This window comes from Neopsephotus bourkii, unplaced genomic scaffold (genome assembly GCF_033783945.1).
Source record: "Neopsephotus bourkii isolate Nb327-2 ecotype Australia unplaced genomic scaffold, CSIRO-AGI_Nbou_v1 NB_1076, whole genome shotgun sequence".
In the NCBI taxonomy this organism is placed as follows: Eukaryota; Metazoa; Chordata; class Aves; order Psittaciformes; family Psittacidae; genus Neopsephotus; species Neopsephotus bourkii.
Window position 1 is genome coordinate 24,126 of NW_026901564.1, and position 25,844 is coordinate 49,969.

The 25,844-nt window shown below is 38.2% G+C and overlaps 1 protein-coding gene across 1 annotated transcript in view; it reads left to right on the top strand.

Annotated features, from left to right (window-relative positions):
- The first annotated feature begins 278 nt into the window (after window positions 1–278).
- SV2C (synaptic vesicle glycoprotein 2C) overlaps window positions 279–25,844 on the top strand; it is an 82,747-nt gene continuing 57,181 nt past the window's right edge. The window contains exons 1-2 of the mRNA XM_061362047.1: window positions 279–1,006; window positions 19,488–19,668. Of these exons, the coding sequence (XP_061218031.1) occupies window positions 430–1,006; window positions 19,488–19,668 (758 nt within the window). The 5' untranslated portion in view covers window positions 279–429. The remainder of the gene's footprint in view (window positions 1,007–19,487; window positions 19,669–25,844) is intronic.

Below are 25,844 nucleotides of genomic sequence, written 5' to 3' on the forward strand. Positions count from 1 at the left end.
TGATATGACGTATGGTTCATGGAATCACTGGTTTTATTTCAGAATAAATCCTGGTATCTAAGACTAGAGTGTAATAAATATCATTTTGAGAAACAGTGAGGATGTTAGCTTTTTCTTGAGAGTATTTTCTTTGTAACCTGGGTTATTTGTATCTCTGAGGAAAATCCACGTTTGTACATTTGAAGGCCTGAACTGTAGTGTTGTGTGCTTAAATGAAGATTGGTATGGCACTGTATCAGCGTGAAAAAGCAACTAAGGAGCAAAGTATTAACTTTTTTCTCTCATATTTTGCAGGTTGAACATTACGGCTTCACATGTACTTGGGCCTTTTCCACTGATGTCCAACACACAGTAGGTGTTCTACACGGTATTCAGCAGGTCCCACAGCAGCATAGCAGCAGCATAACAGTAGTCTTTCTTTGATACAAGATGGAGGAAACATACAAAGATAGAACTTCATTAATGAAAGGGGCAAAAGATATTGCCAAAGAAGTGAAAAGGCAAGCAGTGAAAAAAGTGAATAAAGCTGTTGAAAAGGCTCAGGATGGCTACACACAGAGGTCCTACAATCGATTCCAGGATGAGGAAGATGATGATGATTACTATGTACAAGGAGGAAATTATGGTGTTGAAGCTAATGATGATGAAGGATCAAGTGAAGCAACTGAAGGGCATGATGAGGATGATGAAATTTATGAAGGGGAGTATCAGGGAGTACCCGGCATGGGGGGTAAAGATGGCATGGTGGCCTTAGGTCAGCCTATGCATGATGAATATAAGGATCGTCATGAACTGGAAACAGAGAGAAAAGCTGATGAAGAAGAGCTAGCACAGCAGTATGAACTGATAATACAAGAATGTGGCCATGGTCGTTTCCAGTGGGCCCTTTTCTTTGTGTTAGGAATGGCCCTGATGGCTGATGGGGTTGAAGTTTTTGTAGTTGGATTTGTGTTACCCAGTGCTGAAACAGACATGTGTATACCCAATTCTGGATCAGGATGGCTTGGTGAGTAAAGTCCTTGCTCTGTCTTTGTGCTATTACAAGTGTTGCTTACAGTATGCCTAAATATGTATTTGTCAACACCAATGATTATATGAAAATATATTTGTATTAAATATATATGATCCACAAAGTGCATGAACAGCTGTATAGATTTAGTGAAGATTATAATTTTATTTTTTTGACTTTTTTTTCAGTAAGTATAAATAAATTGCTAAAATGGAAGTCTGCACAGTAAAACTTAAGAGCAGAGGGATACATTTTGTTCTCATATACAAGAGTAGACATGCAGATGAACTAATTAAAAACCAAAATGAAACACAAAAAAAAAACAAACAAGAAGAAAACAAAAAAAATCCCCAATCAACAATAAAAAAATCCAAAACAAAACAAAAACCAAACCACTGTCAGAGTGTTGGAGTTCTGCTGGATTTATACAGGCATGATAAAGATAAGATGATACAACTGTCCAGAAACATACTACATGGGAGCCATCCCAAGGGCAAAGTGGAATGCAATCTGGGAAACGCAAGAAATTCGGGGAAAATGCTGCCTAGCCTTTTCCTTCTTTTTTGTCTTTTACTCATTTTATCCCAATGACTGCTCTCTGGCCATCCAAAAAGTAGGTTGTTTATTTGGATTAGGGGGACACAGAATCAGTAGGTCAAATGGGTGAAGAAGAGCATAGGGTATCCTTTTTTTCTCTGTTCAGTTAATCGGGATGGGCTGTGTCTCATTCTGTTGCCTATTCTCTCCCGCAGTGCGACAGAGGCAGGCTGAGGCAGCCTTGTGTGACTTGGTGAGAGCAGCAGTGCTGTAAGCAGGTCTGTGCTTGCTCTCCCTGCGTATACTCAGGTGCAGCTGATAAAGCAAGGATCTCATGGGACAGGGCTATGGAGAAAGGGTGTAGAAATGGTTCCCTGAGGGTGAGGGGAGGTAGCAGCATGGGGGCTTTGGATGTGGCAGAAAATGGAGTATATGTGTGCAGATAAGCAGGTTAGGCCTGAAGGACCCAAGCTATTACAGAAAAGAAGTGTTCTCATAAAATATTTAGGAACCTTTGTCTTCTAGCAGATGTACTGTTTGTTTACTGCATCCTTACAGGGAATGGTTTGTTGCAACAGTCTCATTTTAACATAACTGATTTAAACTTAAGTCAGTCTCCAGATTTTATTTCTTGCTCACTATCAATTAGAAGGATCCTAACATACCAAATGCATCAATATTAGATTCAGAATTTTAGATAACACAAGCCTATTTGTGCTATTTAAGTAACACAGAAGCTTTCTGGGCGATCATTAAGGCAATGACAGGTTGTATTCTAACATATTGATATGAGCTTTTTGGCTCTATAGGTTTCAGTAATGGGGACTGTAGTTACCCTCATTTATATCTCTAAGCTTCCCTCCATGTGAGAGGATCATGACTGGAAACAGGAGCCGAGTTGTCAGATGGCTGAGTCCTTTGAGTCATTCCTTGCCATTTGATCATTTGTTGTTAGAAATTAACTACTCTGTCTATTTGTACAGTGCAGTGGTTAAACTTCTAATAAAAGAAAATAAATTATCTAAGCTTTTATTGTTAAAGATGCTGCATACAAATAACCTGTTTGGTACTGTTTGTTTACAAAAATTTACAAACATTGTATTTGTCGTGCTTCGACCTTTGAGTTTTCTGATCTACTTCTTAAAGAAAGAAAGTGCATAAACATGTTTATATATAGCTATTACGGAGCTCTTCTCAAAGAGTAAAGAAAAAGAAGAGAAACCAAAACAACTCCAAAAGGTAGCACTAGAAAAATCTTACTGTGTCAGTGCAGATAGTAACACAGAATATATTTTATAAAATCAGCATAAGCCCAAGTTGCTTTCAATGTGATTCTGCTACCCAGTACTTGCAGCTGAGGGTACCTTTAAACTCTAATAATCACTTTTTATAAGTCTTCTTTATTGATGGAAAAAAAATTGATGAATCTTGGCTTCTTAAATTATTTTATTTATTTATTTATTTATTACTATTAACACAGTTTGTTTTACCACACACACACTCCCAACAAGTTGAATGGTCAAAGTTGTCATTGTTTTCCAGAACAATAACAATATAAGTGCAACCACCACATCTTTCTGCAATTAGTTCGTATGGAGTTATGGAAAAGCACAAGGTTATTCAACATTAAGAGGGAGCTTCATGATGCTTACACATTCAGTAACTAACTTATGCACATATGCAGTTCCTTCCATTTACATTAAATGTTGGAGTGGGAAATTAATCTTTTCACAATTAAGATATTCTGACCATGTTAATATTCCTGACTTCTGTCAAGTTACAAGTGTTGAGAACATGGCTATAATGCTTTTCCTTTGTTACATCGCTATATAGAACTGAAATTTTTGGGAAAATATATTTTCTAAAAATAGTGTTTCATTCAAACAGTTGTGGTTAAGTACTATGGAGATATATGAAACTGGGTATGAGAAGTGTTGACACTAAGCTGCCATGAGGCTTCCATGAGGATTTGTAGCCACCTGTTTAGGTCTGACCCATGTCAAGAAGAGCATTCAGGATTTCCCTATTATTAAACTTCTTATGATGCTGTCCCGAGGTATATTGGGGTGACTCCATCAATGTCTAACTAAAATTCAGTAAGCTGTTAAATACCACATAGATGTGTGTGTATATGTAAATGATGTTTCCTGACAAAATTAAGGAAACGACTCTGGAAGGCCTCTGTGTGCAAGCAATGTATTCTCATGCCTAAAATACAGAAATTGTAATGGATAGCCCCGTATCTTCCTTTCGTAATAATGTAACAGTAGACTCTGTGCTGTATTAGCAAACAAGTAATTCTAGCTAAAAAAGATTAGCATACAAAATCAGGAAAGAGCAGAGATAAGCAGTTTCCAAATGTGTATTGAAGGCATTGCAACTTGTGGTGGTTTTGTCAATAATTTCACAAAAATAATGTTACTTGGACTTTAGTAATAGAAGTATATCATAGGCTGCAATTTGTCAGTATATTGGTGTACTTATGACTTGTAAGCAACGTAGGTATAGAACCTTTGCAGACAGCATAACCTTCTTTCCAGTGATACAAAATATCCACAATGACAGTGAATGCTTAGTGAAAGAACTTTTATGGTACCATAACTAGGCTCTCACAGCCATGCATTTCAATTATATTGCCATTGTGATTTCCCATCAGAATTACATTCTAACTGGGGTCTTCCAGACAGGCATAGTTTTTTTTTCATAGTTATAATTCCATCATCCAGAGGGCTTTAATGTTGTTAAAATACTGAAGTCATGGAACCAGCCTTAGGTGTTATAGGCTGGAACTGGTATACATACACAGTATTTTCCAGGCAATTTTCTAGACTATCAAGAAACACACTAAGAACATGTTAATTTGTCATTGAAAAGCACTTATTGACTCAGTTGTAAAAAAACTGATTTCTCGTATATCGTGCCATAATAGTTTACTGGGGAACTTGAGCTAATTAAAAACAAGTGATAATATTCATAGAGCCTACCTGTTGCTTTTTTTCTTTTACTTAACAAGACAATTTCCTTGTAAAAGATATTTGTAGTTGATGAACCATACAGACTGTTTCTTCCATCTAGAAAACTCAAGTATCTTGATAAATCACTGGTCTGATAATGCCGTTATTGTGAATGTGAATAGCAACAAACATCTTACTTAGGAAATCAAAGGATTTTCTGAAACCCCTGTTTAGTGTCAAATAATGCCTTGATGTAAAAGGTTTCTCTGATATTGTCAGAATTTAATAATCACACTTTTAATAATATTCATAGGAAAGAAAGTGCAGAGGTGATAACTGAGTCTTTTGGGCTGAAATAGTTTTCTGTCTGGGACAACAGATGACATGTCTACCCGTCCGGCATTAATAGCCTATTTGCATATTAGCTGGCTTAATGCAATGCTTCCTACATCTACTCTATTTTAAAAACCTATGTAACATAACCCAGCTTCATTCTAATCCAGACAATGCTTCCTCTTACATGGGAAGAAGTGCTACCCAGAGGCACAGTAGTTGATGCAAAGTGCTTATAAACTCTACTAAGAATACCAGATCATTACTGAGCATTTCCCCCCCCCCCCCCTAGTTTCCAAGATACTGGTTTGCCAGATATTTGCTATTTAATGTAAATCTGGTTTTGCACAGATCTTTTGCAACAGATTTATATTCAACATGAGACTTGACAATGACAAATACAAGTCCTTTGCCTGGGAGAGAATGACACAGATCATGGGTATTGGCTAGGCACTGTCTTGCTAGGCAGCGACAGCTCTGCAGAAAAGGATATAGGGTCCCTAGTAAGAAACAAGTTGATAGGTCATCAATGTCTTGCAACAATGAAAGTTAACCGCAACCAGGGCTGCACTGGCAAGAGCAACCAGTAACTAGAGGGAAGTGATTATTTTCCTTTGTTACCACAATGAGGCCACAAAGAACCAGCTGTGGTTGGAAAAGACCTTTAAGATTTAGAAAAGACCTTTAAGATTATCAGGTCCAACCATTTCCCCAGGACTGCTAAGTCCATCACTCTTCTCCTAGCCTATGTGGATTTTCTCTGCATCTGGCAGAAATCTGGAGCTTGTGACAAAATGTCGGTGAATAAAGGACTGCAGAACCTGAGCCTGAAGGGGCCATTTCATAAATATTCAGGAATCTAATTGCCTAGTGGGATTCTCCAACATGTCTAGGCACCTTCTACATCACTAGACACCTTGCATATTTTTTTTAGAGGCATAAATGTATGAACAAATCTGCAATCAAATTGTTATTCTAAGACTGGTTTCCATATTGCACATTTGGATAGGTTTCCTTCATGTAATTTGTTGCTGAAGCAACAGATTTCCATTTTAGAGAGACTTCTTTTGTAGATGTCCAGACTAAAACAATCTTAAATAAAATTTTGAGTTTTCTTTGCTGTTCAGTGCTTGTGATACTCGTTCATTTTTCCCCTTACTAAGTAGCTGACAGCTCTCTGTGCAGGCCAGATACCTAGACACATCATGATTCGGATGGGAGGAGGAGCTGTTTTGGGATTGCTAATCTCTTTTGAGGACTATGATTTAATATGGAAGCTAACGTTTTTGGTTTTGCTAACTGACGGTTAAGCAAATGTTTTATTAAAAAAATAAATAATCTTTTTATGAAATTACAATTATGTATTTTTAAAGCTTGAAAAAAAGGCCATGAAAACTAAATGTTTTATCTTGCTTATCAATTATGATTATTCCTTTTTATGAATTCATGAAACCATTTTTTATCAGCCTTGTTTATTCTACGTTATGTTACACCTGTGGCTTAACTGAAATTCTAACTTTAGGGCCAAGTCCTGAATTCAAAGACTGAAAACTCAGAAGTATAAAGCTGAGCAGCAGACTTTCTGTTTTGCATTTCTTCTTAAAATTCAGACATTTAAGACTTTATTTCTAAAGAAAACTTACTTCAGGAATCATGGTTTTCTCTTATCTACTTGATTTCAGTAATAGTTTTGACAACATGGTGCTTCTATATATTATCATGCAGAACACATGACAATACTTATTTAAGGGTCTGAATTTGAGTTGATTGTCACAAAACTGACCTTACACAGCAGTGAGTAAAATTCCTCCTGCTGCTGTGAGTAGCTTTTTATGTATTGCTATAAATACTGTTCTCTTCTATTGTTCATTATTACTACAGCTCACTACATACAGGTGAGATTGTTATATTCCAGTTATTAGCAGGGAACCAGATTTGTGATGACACAACAGCCCACAAGTGACGTAAAATAAAGGAAAACCAGCCTCTGACACTCTTACATTTTACTGTTGTGTGCAGCTGGTAAATGTGCTTCTATAAAGTTAAAACTTCCATGTCAAGACTCATATTTGTGTTGTGAAAAGCATGTGGAAGTTCTTTTTCTTAAAATGATTTTAGACTTCAGGGATAGAGGAAGAGATTCAGAACTAATTTTTTAATGTGGGCTCTTGGCAGTGGTATAAATTTTATTGAAGAGAGCATAGATTTCAAAATGTAAGGCACTTGTATATGGCTCTGAGAATTACTGTATTCACAAGAAATGCATCTAGATTAAGAACACTTACTGAAACCATAGCAGACCTTTGAGTGTGAGGAGTCTCACTGAAATGGCAATGAAACTCCATTGCACTTGCAGTTAATAGGAGTAATAAATCTTTAGCAATGATAGAAAAATTTAGAAATAGAGCCACATATTCCAGAGCAAGGTGAAAACTAGTCTGTAGGATTAATGTCTTCTTTCTTCAGAAGGAGATGCCAGAAATACAAATGACATCATGCACACTGCTCACCTCTGGTATGGTTCCGTTCCCTTGCAATGACATTATTAAAGTGCTCCTACTGCAGTGCTTTTTCTGCTTGCCTTCCAAAACCAATTGTTTGAGTGGGAAAAATTTAAAGAAATATCCTTTTCCGATATAAGAAGCTACATTATGTGAACCAGTGGATATGTTGGTTATGTTTGTTTCTCTTTTCTGAGGGGAAAGCAAGGACAGTTGAGAGAATATGCAGTGTAATCTTTGTCTACTATGAACTGGACTAAACCTGTACCACGTGAAATGTCATGGGCTTGTCACAAGACAGTAACTGAGAGCACAGATTTGAACCATTAATGAAATGTTGTGTATTCAGTCCTCTGCACTGTCACAAGTTCCCATTATAAGCCAGTAAGGTGGTCATAGCTGTCGTCCTTTTCTGAGGATGTTGTTCCCCAACCACCTTACTGAAGCTTTGCCAACAGGGAAAACAGTACCACCATGTCAGATGTCTTTACTCTTTTGTGGTGTTCCTGCATGCAGCTTTTCTGAGGAAAACAAGGTACCAGACACCATTAACTTACATGTTCATTCTTAATTTTTAAGAGGTTCACCATTTAGCAACTTGGGCTAAACATGATATTGCCCTAGCTCAATACCCAGTTTCAGTCCTGCAGCTTTAACCTGAGGAACACAATGTGAGACAACATGAAATGATTGCAGTGCAGTCCATAGATGACAGTCTTGCTGTGTGTATTCATGTTTAGCACAGTCAAACGTTTTAACCAATTCATTTTTTGAAAGCTCTGTAAATAATGTAGTAAGTACTTCTCACTTTTTTCTTTTTTTTTTTTTAGTTAAATGGACCTAACTATACCTGTGTACCTTGGAACACAGCAAAGATCAATCAGTGCATATGTAACTAATGAAGTAGTAGGTGACTTTTTGAGCAAGACATAAAATTAATCATAGAATCATAGACTCATCGAATCATAGAAACATAGAATCATAGAATCATAGAATAGTTATGGTTGGAAAGGACCTTAAGATTGCCTAGTTCCAAGCCCACTGCCATGCGCAGGGATGCCTCACAGTAAAACCTAAGGCTCTGTCCAGCCTGGCCTTGAACACTGCCAGGGATGGAGCATTCACCATTTCTTTGGGTAGCCTGTTCTAGTGCCTCTTATTTATCACCAGAATGTAACACTCCTTCAAGATTTAAGCTATAATTTCTTTAGCTGAATTGAGTTCAGTGGATGTTGGGAAACTTGCTTTTATTTAAATGGTGAAAAATACAGCCTAGAATTGGGATAATGTGTGTACTTGTAAAGGTTGTGTGAGTAGCCAGTAGATACTTGTACATTTGACTGCTTACGGACATGCATTACCACCATGTCCAAGTATGTATATACCTTTTATTTGCACACAGAATTAAAAGTACATAATTATGTGCATGTTGGTATCTTCAAACATCTGTCTGAGAGATTGATTGTGTCTAAAATAATTGAAAATCACTGGGCTGCTTTTTTATGTACTGCAGGTTATTTTCTGGCTCTACCTATCCCACTACAGATCAGTGATTTTAACATTTACATCACACAAATCTATAACTTTATAGAAGTGGCCAAAAGAAGGAAATTCCTCCCAAAGGAAAAGCCTGAGGGCCATGGTAATTTCACACCTTTAATTTGGCTTCTGCCACCACATTTTCTTCCCTCTCTTGAATGCCATGGGATCTCTGGATGTTGATACATCATTTTTTAAATCAATGTGTCATTTAAGTTGTTTAAACCAAACATTTTATACATGATGGTGGACTCTCATCCAAAGTCCTGTTTGGTTAATTCTGCAATGGAATTCAGTCATGATCTGCAAGCTTTCATTTATAGACAGGTTATCTTCCTTATTTTTGTATTTTTAGCTTTGATTTTTTTGCGTTTTGCATCTAATGTTGAGCTATGAACAAAAAGAGAGGACATATCAGCTCCTCAGCAAGAAAAGTAAATATTCTCACAGTAAAATGTTAACGAACTTCATTAAGACATAGAACAAACATAGAATCATAGTCATAGAATAGTTAGGGTTGGAAAGGACCTTAAGATCACCCAGTTCCAACCCCCCCTGCCATGGGCAGGGACACCTCCCTCTAGACCATATCACCCAAGGCCTCGTCCAACCTGGCCTTGAACACTGCCAGGGATGGAGCATTCACAGCCTCCCTGGGCAACCTATTCCAGTGCCTCATCACCCTAACAGTAAAGAATTTCCTCCTTATACCCAATCTAAACTTCCCCTGTTTAAGTTTCAATCAGTTACCCCTTGTCCTATCACTACAGTCCCTAATGAAGAGTCAATCCCCAGCATCCCTGTAGGCCTCCTTCAGATACTGGAAGGCTGCTATGAGGTCTCCACACAGCCTTCTCTTCTCCAGGCTGAACAGACCCAACTTTCTCAGCCGATCTTCATATGGGAGATGCTCCAGTCCCCTGATCATTCTTGTGGCCCTCCTCTGGACTTGTTCCAACAGTTCCATGTCCTTTGTATCTTGAGGACACCAGAACTGCACACAATACTCCAAGTGAGGTCTCATGAGAGCAGAATAAAGGGGCAGGATCACCTCCTTCGACCTGCTGGTCACACTCCTTTTGATGCAGCCCAGGATACGGTTGGCTTTCTGGGCTGCAAGCGCACACTGCAGCCGGCTCATGTTCATTTTGTCATCGACCAACACCCCCAAGTCCTTCTCCACAGGGCTGTTCTGAATTTCTTCTCTGCCCAGCCTGTAGTTGTGCCTGGGATTGCTCTGACCCAGGTGTAGGACCTTGCACTTGGCATGGTTAAACTTTGTGAGGTTGGCATCAGCCCACCTCACAAGCATGTCAAGGTCCCTCTGGATGGCATTCCTTCCCTCCAGTGTATCAGCTGAACCGCACAGCTTAGTGTAATCGCAAACTTGCTGAGGGTGCACTCAACCCCACTGTCCATGTCACCAACAGATGTTGAACAAGACCGGTCCCAACACCGATCCCTGAAGTTCACCACTCGTTACTGGTCTCCAGCTGGACATTGAGCCACTGACCACAGCTCTTTGTGTGCAGCCATCCAGCCAGTTCTTTGTCCACCAAGTGGTCCATCCATCAAATTGATGTCTCTCCAATTTAGAGACAAGGATGTTGTGTGGGACAATGTTGAACGCTTTACACAATTCCAGGTAGTTGACATCAGCTGCTCTGCCACTGTCCATCAGTTCTGTAGCCCCATCATAGAAGGCCACCAAATTGGTCAGTCAGGATTTCCCCTTAGTGAAGTCATGCTGGCTGTCACCAAGCACCTTGTTGATTTTCATGTGCCTTAGCATGCATTCCAGGAGAATCTGCTCCAAGATTTTGCCAGGCACAGAGGTGAGACTGACTGGTCTGTACTTCCCCGGGTCATCCATTTTCCCCTTCTTGAAAATGGGGGTTATATTTCCCTTTTCCCAGTCATCGGGAACTTCACCTGACTGCCATGATTTTTCAAATATGATGGCCAGCTGCTTAGCAACTTCATTCGCCAGCTCCTTCAGGACCTGCGGATGGATTTCATCAGGACCCATGGACTTGTACACGTTGAGATTCTTAAGATGGTTTTGAACCAGTTCCTCTCCTACGGTGGGCTGAAGGTCTTCATTCACAGTCCATGTGTCTGCCTTCCAAGACTTGGGTGGTGTGGTCAGAGCCTTTGCCAGAGAAGACAGAGGTAAAGAAGTCATTCAGAACCTCAGCCTTCTCCAAATCCTGTGTAGCTAGCTCTCCTGAGAGCTTCCTGAGGGAGCCTACGTTCTCCCTAGTCTGTTTTTTATTTGCTATGTACCTAGTCTGTTTTTTATTTGCTATGTACCTGTAGAACAGGTTATGTACCTGTTATCCTTAATATCCCTAGCCAGTTTCATTGAGTCTAAATGGGAAAACAGAAAAAAGATGTGGGACCATTAGCAACAGAAGTTTCCTTTTTTTCTTTATGCTGTTGTGTGCTAGGTGAGTTTGACCAGGTCTCTTCCCAGCACTTCAGAAGATGTGTGAGTTTCAGGCCCTGATTAATTTTGGTAACCCGTTCCTGATGAGGTTAAGCATAATTCATCATCTTTTAGTGAAATCAATGGAAGGTTGGTTTGGTTTTTGTTTTGGTTTAGTTTTTGGTTTTGGGTTTTTTTTTGTATAATTTCTCTTTCCCCACCCTTTCATTTCATTGGAATGAAAATGGCAACATCCAATGTATAGATGAAGCAAAATAAAAAGTATTTCCTCCAATTTACAAGGAAAGAAGTTTACACAGTACTGGAATATAGTTATGATAAGGAAAGTTAATGATTTGTTAAACCCAGGAGAAATAATAACTGTTAGCTTTAATATTATACACATACCTTTACTAGAAGCTTAGTTTTATTAATCAATTCTTAGCACCATGTGCTTTGATTTCCTGAGTTGGAGGCATCTATTTTTAATGTAGGTGTATCTGCTTTGGGTTTTTTGTTTTAATTCAGCATTAATGAAAAGTTAGCTATACTCATGCACTTACCTGTTTTGAGTCAGAAGAAGGACTAGGCAAATAAGAGGTTAACATTCAGGCAGTAAAACTTGTAGCCAAAATGAACAGTTTAGATATGAAATAAGATGATTGATGTGTATTATTGTGGGGGCACTTTAAAGCTTTAGTGAAGTATTTTCTCTTACTTTGAAATTTAATTAATCCTAGCACATTGCACCATGCTATGCACTATTCAATCATATGCAACCTTTATAATCATTCTAATTCACAGGATTGCCATGAAAGTGCATTTCAAATTGCAAAGTCACAGCAATTTCTAGCATGACTGTCAATTCACAGATGGGCAAAGAATGAATTTAGCATCTAAATCTGAGAGTAGAAAAATCCAGAGGTACCTCTGCAGTTGCAGTGAAAGAAAGCTGGAATTAGGGTATTAAGACAGCTTAACTAGGTGTGTTTTATCTGAAGCTTGTCTGTTAGGATTTTCTTACTAATGTCAGAGGGAACTGTTGGATCAAATGAGAAGATAATGTGAAAATAGTATGTTCAGTGATAGCACATAAGGAATCTGTCAACAGCTTCTCATCATCACCTGGGATTACACTGGTTTTTGATAAAGTCTGTGCTCTATATATTCCATCTTGCAAAATATTGCTTATGTAGGAAGAATGATACCACAGATTGGCTGGTTCTTACAGCCCCGTATTACTAAATTTGAATGCTGATTGATTGGTTATTTCTGTTGTGTCAAGGAAGTAGTGCTTTGGTCTTTTTTTCTGTAATGCATGGTTGATATTACTAGTCAAGAAATAGCAGTATGAAATGGTGTGCTGCTGCTTGTGTAATAGTTGTTACCAGTATTCAGTTTGTAAATAATTCTAATGAAGGAAATGGAAAAGCTCTGATCAATATTTTTTTTATTCTGAGAAATCTGGTTATTGACATGATAACGTTCTTAAAGCAGAAGTGATGATGACAATGTACTGCAAAAGCTCTGGTTTACCATATTCTCCATTTTTGCTACCTTATCAGAAAATACAGCTGTGAAGAAAATTTCCCATCCTAGCTACTAATCTATTACCTGTCACAATCTCTACAGTTGCTGAGCTTCTTCTATGCATTTATTATTTTATCCAATTTTGATCTGCAGATGAGCAGGAGCAGTTACTCCTTCTGTTATTACAGTGTTTCAATTAAAATACTATCTAAATACACAGGAAACTCATCTGTTAAGACAGAGTATTATTTCATTAATAAAAAAAATATGTATCAGTACACGGGCTCCTGTAAGTTTAGATGTATTGTAAGGTGAATGTCTTTAGAACTGTAACAAGAATTAATAGCATAGACTCTCAAAGCAAGGTAATACTATATTTTTCAAAATTAACAGATAATGTAAAGGTGCAGAGCTAAATCACCTTGTTCTGAATTGGTCTCATTAGCCAAATGAGAGGAAACATGAAGGCAAAATGTCAACTTTTTCCTGATGGAATTAAATTAAACCTTACGCCACAAACACTTTAGGTTATAAATTTCACGCCTGAGACACAGGAAGCTAATAAAAAATAGAAATATTAGACACATAAATTTAACAAAAGATGCCAGAGGAAAAAAAAAAATTAGCTAATACATAAATGAAATTTGTGTGAATGATTTTTGTGGGATCTTTTTGACTTTAATGTGGATGATATTTCTATTATAACAATGGAAAACCTTTGGTCAGACCTTTCCAGCTATGGGTTTTTATCTCTGAAATTTCCACTGGAGTTGCTTCAAAATTTGAAAATATATGCAAGTTGTTTTCCTGGGAAAAAAACAACAAAAAAAGGGGAGGGGGGGGGAGAGAGGAATGTGGTTTGTTCTTTGTTTTGTTCAATTTCATGGGAAGGACGGAACTGTACTTACTTTTCCTCTCCTCCCAAGAAAAAAAAGTCTTCCTGGCTTATATTTGACCTTCATTAAAACACAACTGGTTGATGAATTTGGATAGCCATGCCATAAGACTGTTTTCACTCTAGTCTCAATGTTAAGTCAAAACAAATATATTGTAGGTATTTGCCGGTCTGAAATTTTTTTGACCTAAAATTTTGTATTGTCATATTTTTTTTCTTGTGTTAGGTGCTTTCTGCTTTCTGTATATGCTTGAAGTCCCATTCACTTAGATTCAGTTGTATTACAACTATCTTGGAGGGTCCATAGCGGGCTTTTATATCTACTACCCTTTCTGAATTAAGTTCTAGGGAAATTTGGACTTGATCCTTTTGAAATGTGTAGGTTTCCCCCCTACCTAATTTTATTTCAATTTAATAGTTTGTACTTTTTCTAGGCTCTATCTTGGTTTTCTATTTGTGAGGCTACTCTTTAAAAAAGTAGAGTGCTTGTTTACCTCACGGCAATTTTCCTTTGATTAAACAATCTTCAAAATATTCCCCTCATACTATTACAAACCTGTATAGTTTGAGTCACTTACTTGTGTTGTTGATTTCTTTTTCCCTCTATTACCACAAAAATCATAAATAAGTTTGCACATAGAACTGTTGGATTACTCGAGTCGCTTGTAATTTCTTTTTCGTATCTACACTGGTCAATGGAATATGATCTTACTTTTGCTCAGCTTTACTTTAAGTTCCATTTTCCTGACTTTTGTGGTTAAATTTCTCTATTGCAGTTCATCAGTAATGTAAGAAAGCCAGATACAGTTAATTTAATTCCTTTCTATGTGAAGTTTCTGGATTTGTATCAGATTGGATGTCATCAGATAGATGTTTTGTAAGTATGTTTAAAAGTGGTATAAGCAGGTGTTTTCTAAAAAAGTATGCAAAAGCTAAATGGTCTGTTATGTGAAGACTTGTCACTTCAGAATTATTACTATTAGAGAAATAAACATGGGTTAGTTGCAAGTCACACTCTAAGGTACAAGAGTCACTGTAGTGTGAGAGATAACACTACAAAATTTTATATTGAGACTGAAGAGCTTTAACATTTTGAAATAGCTTTATTCTTCTAACCTATTGAAACAGATAAGCCCTGTTATCAGGATTGCTAAAAATAATTCTAATACTCTAATAGTAAGTAGAACTTGACAGTTTGTAAATATATATTAAACAGAAGAGAGAAAAGCTTCAAACCAAATATGTAATTAAGCATCTGCATTAGAGAGTATGAAATAGCAGATTGAAGCCTGTCTGCAGCTGTCCTGAAAGGGAATGCAGAAAGAGTGGATTAGTCTGAAGAGCAGTAATAGAAAAAGAACCTGATATTCTGTGGCATTAAGGGATTTGCATATATTTCATATAATTAAGTAAGAGCAATCATTTAACATCTGAAGTTAAGACACAAAATGATTGCTGTTGGAATTGCTAGCATTTAGATAAAGGAAATCCATGGCTTGAGAATTCTTGAACTTCCAAAGAGTTATGCAAAATTTTTATTTTAGTTAACATGGAGGCTGGCTTACATGTTTGTTGGAAAAGGGTACCCATTGACTTTTTCAGATGTCTGAACAATTAACAGTTTTATTCCTCTAACCACTAAGCTCTACACCTTAAGAATTTGCTACTCCATAAATGCAGAGCTTATTGTTCCACTACTTCAAGCACTGTTTAGAGAAAAGAAGAAATATTTGTTACAGAGGAATATTATTTTGTGGTAGTTCTTTATGTAAGGATCATTGAATCATAAAATCATAGGACGGTTTGTGTTGGAAGTAGCTTTTACAGGTCATCTAGTTCCAATCCCCCTGCTATGGGCAGGGACATCTTCCACTAGACCAGGATGCTCAAAGCCTCATCCAGCCTGACCTTGAACATTTCCAAGAATGGAGTAGCCACACCTTCTCTGGACAACCTGTTCCAATGTATCACCACCCTCACAGTAAAGAACTTCTTAATATCTAATCTGTATCAGCTCTCTTTCAGTTTCAAGCTGTTTTAATTTCTTTTAAAGCTCAAGCAAACTGGTTAATATTCAAGGATCACCACCTCAGAGCTCAGTAGCAATGCATCCTGACAAAGAGGACGGCAGGCAAAAATGTGAGGAAGCCTGTGTGGATGAACAAGGATCTCTTGAACAAACTCAGACACACAAGAAAACCTACAGTTGGAGGAAGCAAGGACACGTAGCCTGGGAAGAATACAGAGAAATTGTCTGAGCAGCCACGGATTAGGTTCAGAATGCTAAAGCCCTGATAGAATTAAATCTGACCAGGGGCATCAAAGGCAACAAGAATAACTTCTGTAAGTGTGTTGGCAATAAAAAAAAAGGCTAGGAAAATGTGAGTCCTCTCCAGAAGGTAACAGATCTGGTTACCTGGGATATGGAGAAAGCTGAGGTACTCAACAATGACATTTTGCCTTAGTCTTTCACCAGCAAGAGCTCCAGCCACACCACCCAAGCCACAGAAGACAAAGGTAGGGACTGGGAGGGTGAAAACCCACCTGCTGTAGGAGAAGATCTAAGGAACCTGAAGATGCATAAGTCCATGACAGCTGATGACATGCATCACAGGTCATAAGGGAACTGGCAGATGAGGTGGCTAAGACACTGTCCATCACTGGAACAGTTTGCTCATAGAAGCTGTGGATTCCTGATCACTGGAATTGTTCAAGGTCAGGTTGGACAGGGCTTTGAGCAACCCGGTTGTTCAGTGGAAGGTGTCCCTAAACATGGCAGGGGAGTTGGAACTAGGTGACCTTTAAAAGCTCCTTCCAACACAAATCATCCTATGACTTTATGATTCTATTATCTACTGTACAAAGAGAGACAAGAAATATGAAAGACAGACAGGAAAACACACTGAAACAGGCATCGTTGGCAGCTGCAGTAAGTTCAGCATGGAAGGAATCTCTTGTGGGGGAGGAGAGGGATTGTGAAGAGTCTGAAGGCAATTAGGACAAAATTCAAGGTTATTATAATGGGAAAGAATAAGCTAATGTTGCAATTCAGAGATCAACTTATTATAGCAGTTTATTGACAGAAGGAGAATATTATTTTAAGCAGTGGCTTTTGAATGCTGTTCGGAAGAATTACATGGGTATAAGAGAGACCAAAGTGCAGTACAGTGACTTGTCATTAAAAAGAAAGGTTGATGTTTTTAACTGTCAAGACTTGAAAACTTTTTTTTTTTCATTGTTCATAGGGTTTTGGTATTTCTGTGCATCATAAGGAAGTAGCTGGTAAAATGATTACTATTTGCATAAAATATTTCCAAGTTATCTACATAAAGAAATACACAACTATTTGATTGGCCTTCTCTGAGTATTTCTAATATTAGAGTGTTTACTGGGAAAGCCTAACAAGATTTATATATGAATGATTATATGGAATTTCACTTTAAGAGTAAAAATTAACCATTTTATTTTCCCTTTTAAATCAGTCTACTGTCAGTGCAGCTACTGAATTTTGCTAAGTTCTTTCAACTAATATTGACAAGCAAACATCAGGTCTGCGGGATGGAGTTTCCAAACTGCTTTTGAGTACTGGTCTACCTAGAGCATGGTACTCTCCTTGCCCACAAAAGAGATCTTAAAGCAGTTCAGCAAATATGCTAAGCCACTTGCCAAACTTCATCTCTTTAGGGACAAAAAGTGTATGAGCAATGTGTGCATTCACAGGGAAATTCCAACTATTGGAAAAAAACTTCTGATCAGAATGAAGGAGCTATCTGATAAATGTCTGTTGCTGAACATCTCTAACCCAGAAAGAATACTGTAGTCTCCGTGTCCTTCCTAAGCTAAAAAGAACAAAAATATCAGTAATTCTGCAAATTCTGGATTTACTGACATTCTTACTAATATCCTTTGATGAAAGGCAAAGATCCCAGTAACAGCTAGAAAATGTTCATTGATAGAATTTTTTCTGAGAGGACATCTAACTGTTGTTCCTAATGAGCTTGTTGCTCTTGCTTATGTAAAGGGATAGTTAATGTTCCTGTGATGAGCAGCAGTGTATTTGTCAGACTGTCCTGAGGGACTCATGGAGAAGATGGTCAGTCTAGAAATATCCTGTTCTTATTTTAAGTTGGCTAAAAAGGCAGCTGCAGAAAAAAAATTGATTTGCTGGTGTTGGTAACAATCAAAGGCAAACGACGTGGATGCAAACAGCATATTCACATAGACAAAGTAAAATTCTCTATCTTGCTAATATTAATTTCACATAATGTGTCTTCTGTTGAATGTTTAGAATGATGTTTCACAAGGAAGCAGCAGCAGGAACTGCTTGTACAACACATGAGAGGGAACAGGGATATTTTGGGGTGCATGAGACCCTGCAGATGTCAGGACTTCAAATGTTAACATCTAGAATTCCAAGCATGGAAACGCTGATGAATGACCTCTATATTAATGCGCAGTTAACAAAGCTCAGGCATTTAAGTGTTGCGTTTTCTTTTTCCCAGCTTTCTTTCTATTCCAACTACCTGATGCAAGGCAGAGGTCTTTCTTTTGGAGACCAGAATTTCACAAAACAGCGATTTGAGCCCAGCAGAGTTGCTGGGGAATTTGTCTGCTCTTGTGGCTGTTCGAAAAGTGACACAGTTTGGATTAGCTGCTTCCAGATACTTGATGTTTAATTCCTGCTCTGTAGTAGACATAGAAGATGACAGCAACTGCTAAGTAGATAAAAAGCAAACTGGGAAGTTCAGTGAGTAAGTAGGTGGAAAAAGAATTACATGTATCAAATAAAATAGAAATCTGGTTGGTTCTGTCCAAAGCTTGGGATATACTTTTTCTTCTGACAGTATGCTCACTGTGTTGTGCATCTTTGTGAGTGTCTCACAGAAGATTTTTCCCTGAAAGGAAGTGATGCACAATATGCTACATGTGAATGGTTAAAATATTAAATATTTCAACTTACCTTTATGTGGGAAAATACTTCATGTTGAAAACATCATTAATGTAAAAAAATAAAATAACATCACCCCATAGTATTTTTTCCTATCCCATTTTCATATATGTAGCTAAACTAATGTATCTGTACAAAATTCTCTGAGGGGAAAAAAAAAAACAAAACAAAAAAAAAAAAAACCACCAAAAACCAAAACCCACAAACCAAAACATTCTAGTGCTTTTCTGTATACAGGACAGTGCCTTTTTAAATAAAGTGGCATACTGCTGTAGGAGAGAGAAGAAAAGTAGAGAGAAAAAACTAATCAAGCTGGACATCTTTGATTCTATAGATCTTAAATGGAAAGTGCCTGTTTCATTATTTCCAGACTCGGCACATCTTAATCCCAGTGCCTAAAACACTACAGAACTGCTTATATTCTAGAAACGTTCAGGCAATTTATTTCTGTAGGGGAAGTTATAATTTTTGCAGTGCTTAACATGAATGCAGTTTATTACTGAGGAAGCAGTGGCATTCTTTCTCCCCTTCAGTCTTACTTGCCTCTATTTTAATTGTTTTAGCTAGAGACACCTTGTTTAATAATTATAGTAAGCTTCAATGTGTCTGGTAACAGATGAAAAGATGCAGTAGGAAATCTGTTCTCAGTAGATATATTTTCAAAGTATGCATTATAAATTATACTCACTGAGAAAGGAAAAATCAATCTGCATACCATTTGTTTTGTCAATATAGAAGGTCTATTATTTTTGGTCTCATCAATTATGGTCAGTTATGTAGCTCACAAAACATCTTTCTTTTTGTGTATTGCAGGTAGCATAGTGTACCTGGGGATGATGTTGGGGGCGTTCTTCTGGGGAGGCTTGGCAGACAAGGTGGGAAGGAGACAGTCACTCCTGATATGCATGTCTGTCAATGGATTCTTTGCCTTCCTTTCATCATTTGTCCAGGGCTATGGCTTCTTCCTCTTCTGTCGCTTGTTTTCTGGATTTGGGTAAGCTTCTCTGGTTTTGTTCCTTTTCACAATTTTTTGTGTTAATAAAACTTTCTTGTTTGTAAAAGCATATTATTTAATGTAGAAATATAGTCTGTGTCAGGAGTGGGAGAATTAAACAAGGTAACGCCTATACCCCTAAACAACATAATAACAATAATAACCTGAAGGATAAGAATAATAATTTTAGGGGAAAGACACAGACTGCAAATTGTGAAATTGAGTTTTCAACAGACTTGCTTTGTGAACTTGATTTATTTGCTTAACTCTTTTATGCCTCAGCTTCTCTATGTATTGTTTGTTCAGTCAACAAAATAATACCCTCCTCACGTGTGTACTGTAAGATTTCAGTAATATTTGTAAAGTTTCTCATGTCTTTGTGTACATACTATTGTTTATAATACCACTGAAGTCAAGACTATAAAATTTAAAACAGGGCCCTGGAGTGTGCCAAATATTATTGTTCTCTCCATAAGAATGGGTTTTGTGACTCTGGTTTTGCTTTACTTTTCATTTAAATAACTTCTTAGTTGTTGGAAATGTTTAGGATATTGGTAATGGTCAATTAAGTTTATAATTTTAAACTTACATGAGCAGAGATTGAGATACAGAAGTACATTACTATGAGAAAGCTTCTACCTTTACTGCACCGTTGGATAATCAAGAGTGCTGTTCTGCAGAGCAGTTAGTTTAGCATTTCTGGTAATTCCTTGGCTCAGATAAAAATTCTCAGTTACAATTTCATTTCATGTCACTATCAATTTTTAGGATGCTGAACAGACAGGATCTGGTGAGAGCACAGTATGCTGATTGTAAAGCCATGCACATGAAGTCCACTTCTTCTATGGTTTGTTGGCTGTAGTTTATGTGACCACAGTGCACTGACACTGTTGTGTGATGTCTGCAGTTTTAGAAACCCCTTAAACTGGTCTGAAGTAGGGTTGGACTAGACACTCAAAATACCAAAAAGAAGTTACTACAGCACTAAGCATTATTAAACTGTTTTAGGAATGACTAAGTATTATTAAACTGTTTTAGGAATGAGGGTAGAAGGGCAAAGGGAAAGAGGAAGGAGATGTGAGGAGTCTTCTTTCTAGAAGAATCCCCTTAGTCACCAAATTGTCAAACATGATTTTAAGAAAGATGAAGTGGAAATTCTTAAAAAACTTAGGAAGACAAACAAAAAAAATCCCATCCAGCTTCTTTACTTGTTTTTCATATTATAGGTCACTCTCAACTTCAGGTATTAGTTTTCCCTTTCCATAGACAAATCTTTCTCATGTTGCATCACAATTTCAATGTTCCATGACCCTCTCAAAGACCAGAAGCTGCTTGTTTATCTGCTTATTGGGCTTATATACTGCCTAATTCATGAGGGCAGTACAGGGCCCTTGTGCCACAAAGGTTTGTCTATTTTGAGGCAGGTTTGTGATACTGTCAGTTGCGCGGATTTTCCCCCTTGGGACATATGGCAAAATATGTATTTGTCATGCCTCATGCTAAACTTGTCTGCAGGGTCTCCGCATCACCTATAGCTGTAGCTTTTCCAGTAACATTCAGTGCTTATAGCTTTACTTGTGATAAATGTACGTCCTGGATTAGGAAGCATGTTCTATTGTGTACCCAGCTTACGATTTGAAAGAACAGGCCGTTCAGATCTTTATCTTCCACTTATTTTGGTCTCCACTTGTCTGAAACTCTCCTACCTCATCTTTGAGAACTGCATCAATTGATAATAGATAATTTGGCAACTACATTTTAAATACTTCCCTCCCTCCCCCCCAAATCAACAAAACCCTAACCAAACATAAAACAGAACAACTAGACAATGACTACAAGAACCCAAGACATGATGAGCTACAAAGTCATTCCTTGTCCTGGTTTTAGCTGGTATAGAGTTAATTTTTTCTTAGTGCTTAGTTACCAGCTGGTGCTAAACCACAGCAGTCGTCATAGCAATTACTGCAGAGAAAGATGCTTGGCTGGCTCACATTTGCTGTTTTTTTCAAAGACCAGACTTCTGCCCAGAATAACCCCTTTCAGCTGGCTATCACAGTAGCATTATAAAAACCACGAGGTTTCTAGAAATGGATCTGGGCTTCATACCCTCAAGATGAGAGAAAGCTCTTCCGTTTTCTGCTCTCACTGTTTTCTGTGATGACGTAGTTTAACACCAGACTTTGCATGTTTGGTGCCCTTCCTTTTCATCTGCTCACTGGACCTCAGAGGAGGCTTACTTTTCACTTAATAGCCATATTCAAGATGGTGTTTGTGTCATATCTGCCTTTCCTCTGCTTTTCAACCCTGCCTTGGGTGTGATCTTGTGTTGAGAGCAGCTGTAACAGCAAACAGACACATCATATGCCAAGCACCAAGAAAGGAGAGGCTAGAATGTTCCAGCTACAGAGGCAGCAAATCAAATCTTTTCACTTTTAAACACATATATGCCACTGTTAGAGCATGCATCTTACACTTATCTATTTCCAGATACTTTGCATCAGCTGCTATGGATGAAGCCAGTATCACTTACTTAGAAACTCTCAGAAGTTTGTACCAGCTTTGAAGGCCTATCTTCTTGCAGTATGACAGGAAATTTGCTTAAAGTGATCCTGAGCATTTATTGCATTCTTTACTACATCCCATAGCTCACTGGGGTGAGACTGACTGGTCTTAGTTCCCTGGGTCTCCCTTTTTTGCCTTTTTAAAAATGGAGGTTATGTTTCCTCTTTTCCCAGTGGGAACTTCACTGGACTGCGATGACTTCTCAAATATGATGGACAGCGGCTTAGCCACTTTATCCAGCAGTTTCTTCAGGACACATAGATGCAACTCATCATGTCCCATGGACTCATACACCTTCAGGTTCCTTATATGGTCTTGAGTCTGATCTCCAACAGAGGACGATTCTTTGTTCTCCCAGTCCCTGCCGTTGCCTTCTGAGTGCTGTGGCTGAAACGCCCACTGGTGGAGATCAAGGCAAAAGATATCTTTGAGTAGCTTAGCCTTCCCCATATCCTGGGTGACCACTTTCCTGTTACCTTCTGGAGAGGGCCCCCAGTCTTCCCTTTTTTCACTGACATACCTCTATACCTCTCTTACCAAGAGAGATGGCTTTATTCCAGTAACTTTGTTGAATCAGGGAGCCCAAATGGGAAATAGGAATAGTTGTAAGTAAAGAATTTAATTATGTGTTTTAAATGCAAAATAGTACTGTTACTCACATTGAAGAAGAGCTTTTTGAAGAGCCAAAGAATTATCTGGACAATTTTATATCATTCTAAGTCAATAAAATATGAAGAAGTGTTCAGAAGATACAATATCATTTAGATGTATAGAGTTTAAACTGGTCTGTTTTCTGCCAGATAATATAAAAATAGTCTAAGAAGCATAAAAATTAAAAACATTATCTAATAGAAGTTTTTATTTATAAAAAGTACTATGAAACATATTCTTCTCAGATTTTATTTGCAGTCAAAATGTGTTTCTACAAGTAAACTGCTCAGAGAAAAAACTCCCTTCAAATACTTTTGTTCCATCTGAAAAACCTAGGACTAGTAAAAATTATGCATGCAAAAAAAGTGTTCAGAATTCAAAACAGTCTCAATAATACTAAGATACTGCTGGATAAAGGATATTGAGGGATATGAAAGGTAAACTTAAGCTAGTTAAAAGAATAAAGGAATGTTGAACAGTATGCAAAATCATTTCCTTTTACAGAAAATAACATCATAGTTGCTGTGATTCTTCGATTGATTAATCCAAAATCAAAATTCCAAAGGAACTCAAACCCGAAAGGCTGGTAAAGATCTAGGGGGGTTTAGACATGGTTTCCTACTGTCGTGGTTTAACCACAGTCAGGGTTTGGGTAGCTGCTGCACTTGTCACTGGAGTAGCTGTGCTATCTGTTGCTTTGCCATCAGATCCAGGGACATTTTTTTCCTTTTTGAAGGTGCTGGATGGTGTTGAATGGGACTCTAAGCACAGGCCAAGCCCCAGCACGTTGCATGATTTGTCCTTCTCTGGTATGACCAGGATGACAACACACCTCATTTAAATATTTTACTAATTTTTCTGGATTTTGCACTTGTTCAGTGGTGAAGTTCCAAAGCACTGGAGGGGGGCTCACTGGCCTAGGTATTTGCCCATCCTATCCCACACACCCTGCCCTTCATGACTGTCCATCCTCAGGGAAAACCTCCTTATCCTCCTATATCATCATCTAACCCTGGACAAAGCCTAAACCCAACTCTGCTTAACTCTTGAGGTGAGATGAAATGGTCTTGGGTAAAACACTCTGTATACATGCCAACATGATGATCCCCATCACAATCATCAGTCAGGTCTCAAGGTTACGTAAAAGCCATTCAAAACCTTCAGAACTCCCAAATGATGCTGTAAACAGGCTGGTGGGGGGGCAGGGAGCGTAAGGGAATGTCTCCTTCACGGGCTGACCACCCGAGGAGGGGAAAAAAGATGTGTAATTACTAAACACTTCTACTATACACCTCCCAAAGTATAGAGGTAGTGACCACGCCGGGAATGCAAGCCAGATAAGTTTCATGAATCATGATCAATGATTCAATTGTATTACAAGTCATTATCATAAAGAACAATGAAACAAGAACCTTAGTCCAAGGCCCCCAGCTGATAAACACTAACACAGCAAATACCGGCTGTAAGTGAGGTACGACGTGCTGAAACTCTGGGATTAAGAGCAACAACTTTGAGAGCCAATAAATCAACATTGTGGTGAGTGAGTATTAATTCAAAACAATGAATGCTTATCACAAATACTATTAGACACACTCCCATCAGATCTGCCATTATCTCAACCCTTCGTGCCCCACATTGGGCACCAAAAAGAACTGTCCTGGTTTAAGCCCAGTCAGCAACTAAGTCATGCAGCCTTTCGCTCACTCACTCCCCGCCCCCTCTCCACCCCTCCACTCCCTGGGGATGGGGAGGAGAGTCAAAAGAATGTAACTCCCACAGGTTGAGATAAGAACAGTCCAGTAACTAAGGTATAACACATACTACTGCTGCTGCCACCAATAATAACAATGATAAGGGAAATAACAAGGGGAAAGAATACAACCGCTCACCACCAGCTGACCAATACTCAGCCTGACCCAAGCAGTGATCTAACCTTTCTGGGTAACTGCCCCCAGCTTATATACTGGGCATGATGTGCTGTGGTACGGAATACCTCCTTGGTTAATTTGGGTCAGGTGCCTGTCTCTGCTTCCTCCTGGCTTCCCCTCCTCCCTGGCAGAGTATGAGACACAGAAAGTCCTTGGTCAGACTAAACATTACTGAGCAACAACTAAAAACACCGGTGTTATCAGAGCTGTTCCCAGGCTGAAAGTCAGAAACACAGCACTGCACCAGCTACTAAGAAAGAGAAAAAACAACTGCTACTGCTGAACCCAGGACACCTACAAAGGAAAAAGACCTACACAGTAAACTGTGAGCTGTATTTATCAGCAACCATGTGGGAAATGTGCAAAGATTTATTATCAAGAAGCACCTTGTTACATCTGTCTTTGAAATTGTCAAAGGTTTCTCTAATACTAGAACATGATTCATAACATCACTGTTAACTTGAATGGAACTGGAGTTGTTGCCTGTGTTACATTGCCACTGTGAGGTATTACTCACAGATGTAGTTAACTTATGTAACTAAAAGCTATTAAGCCTTTTTACTGCCCACTGCCCTTTGTGAATAACTGTCTCTCTTGAGATGTACTATCATACAATGTTTCTTTTCTAGGCTATACCTTACTGAATTGGAGATTCACCTTCAGACAGTTTTCCTAACCCTCCTTCAGAAATACCTCTAAAGTTGCTTGCAGTACTCCTTCCGCATTACTAGGATCTGCTAAAGAGTGCTGGTGTCAATGAAGCAACACTAAACTCATCATTTAGAACTTTCATTTAATTCTTCACATTCTTATGTGAATCAAGACTTACCAAAAATCCAAAACCACGGTTGTAGTTTTTTGTAACTAGTAGTTTTGAGGTATTTGCTTGCGTAAATCCACCCATACTTTTAATACTGCTTTCATTTATCACGTGTAGTGTCAAGAAACTCTTCCTGTTATATACCCCTTTCTTTTAATGGCCAAGACAGAAGGACATGCAAACAGCCCAAATGCATAACTGTAAAATGTTCCAGC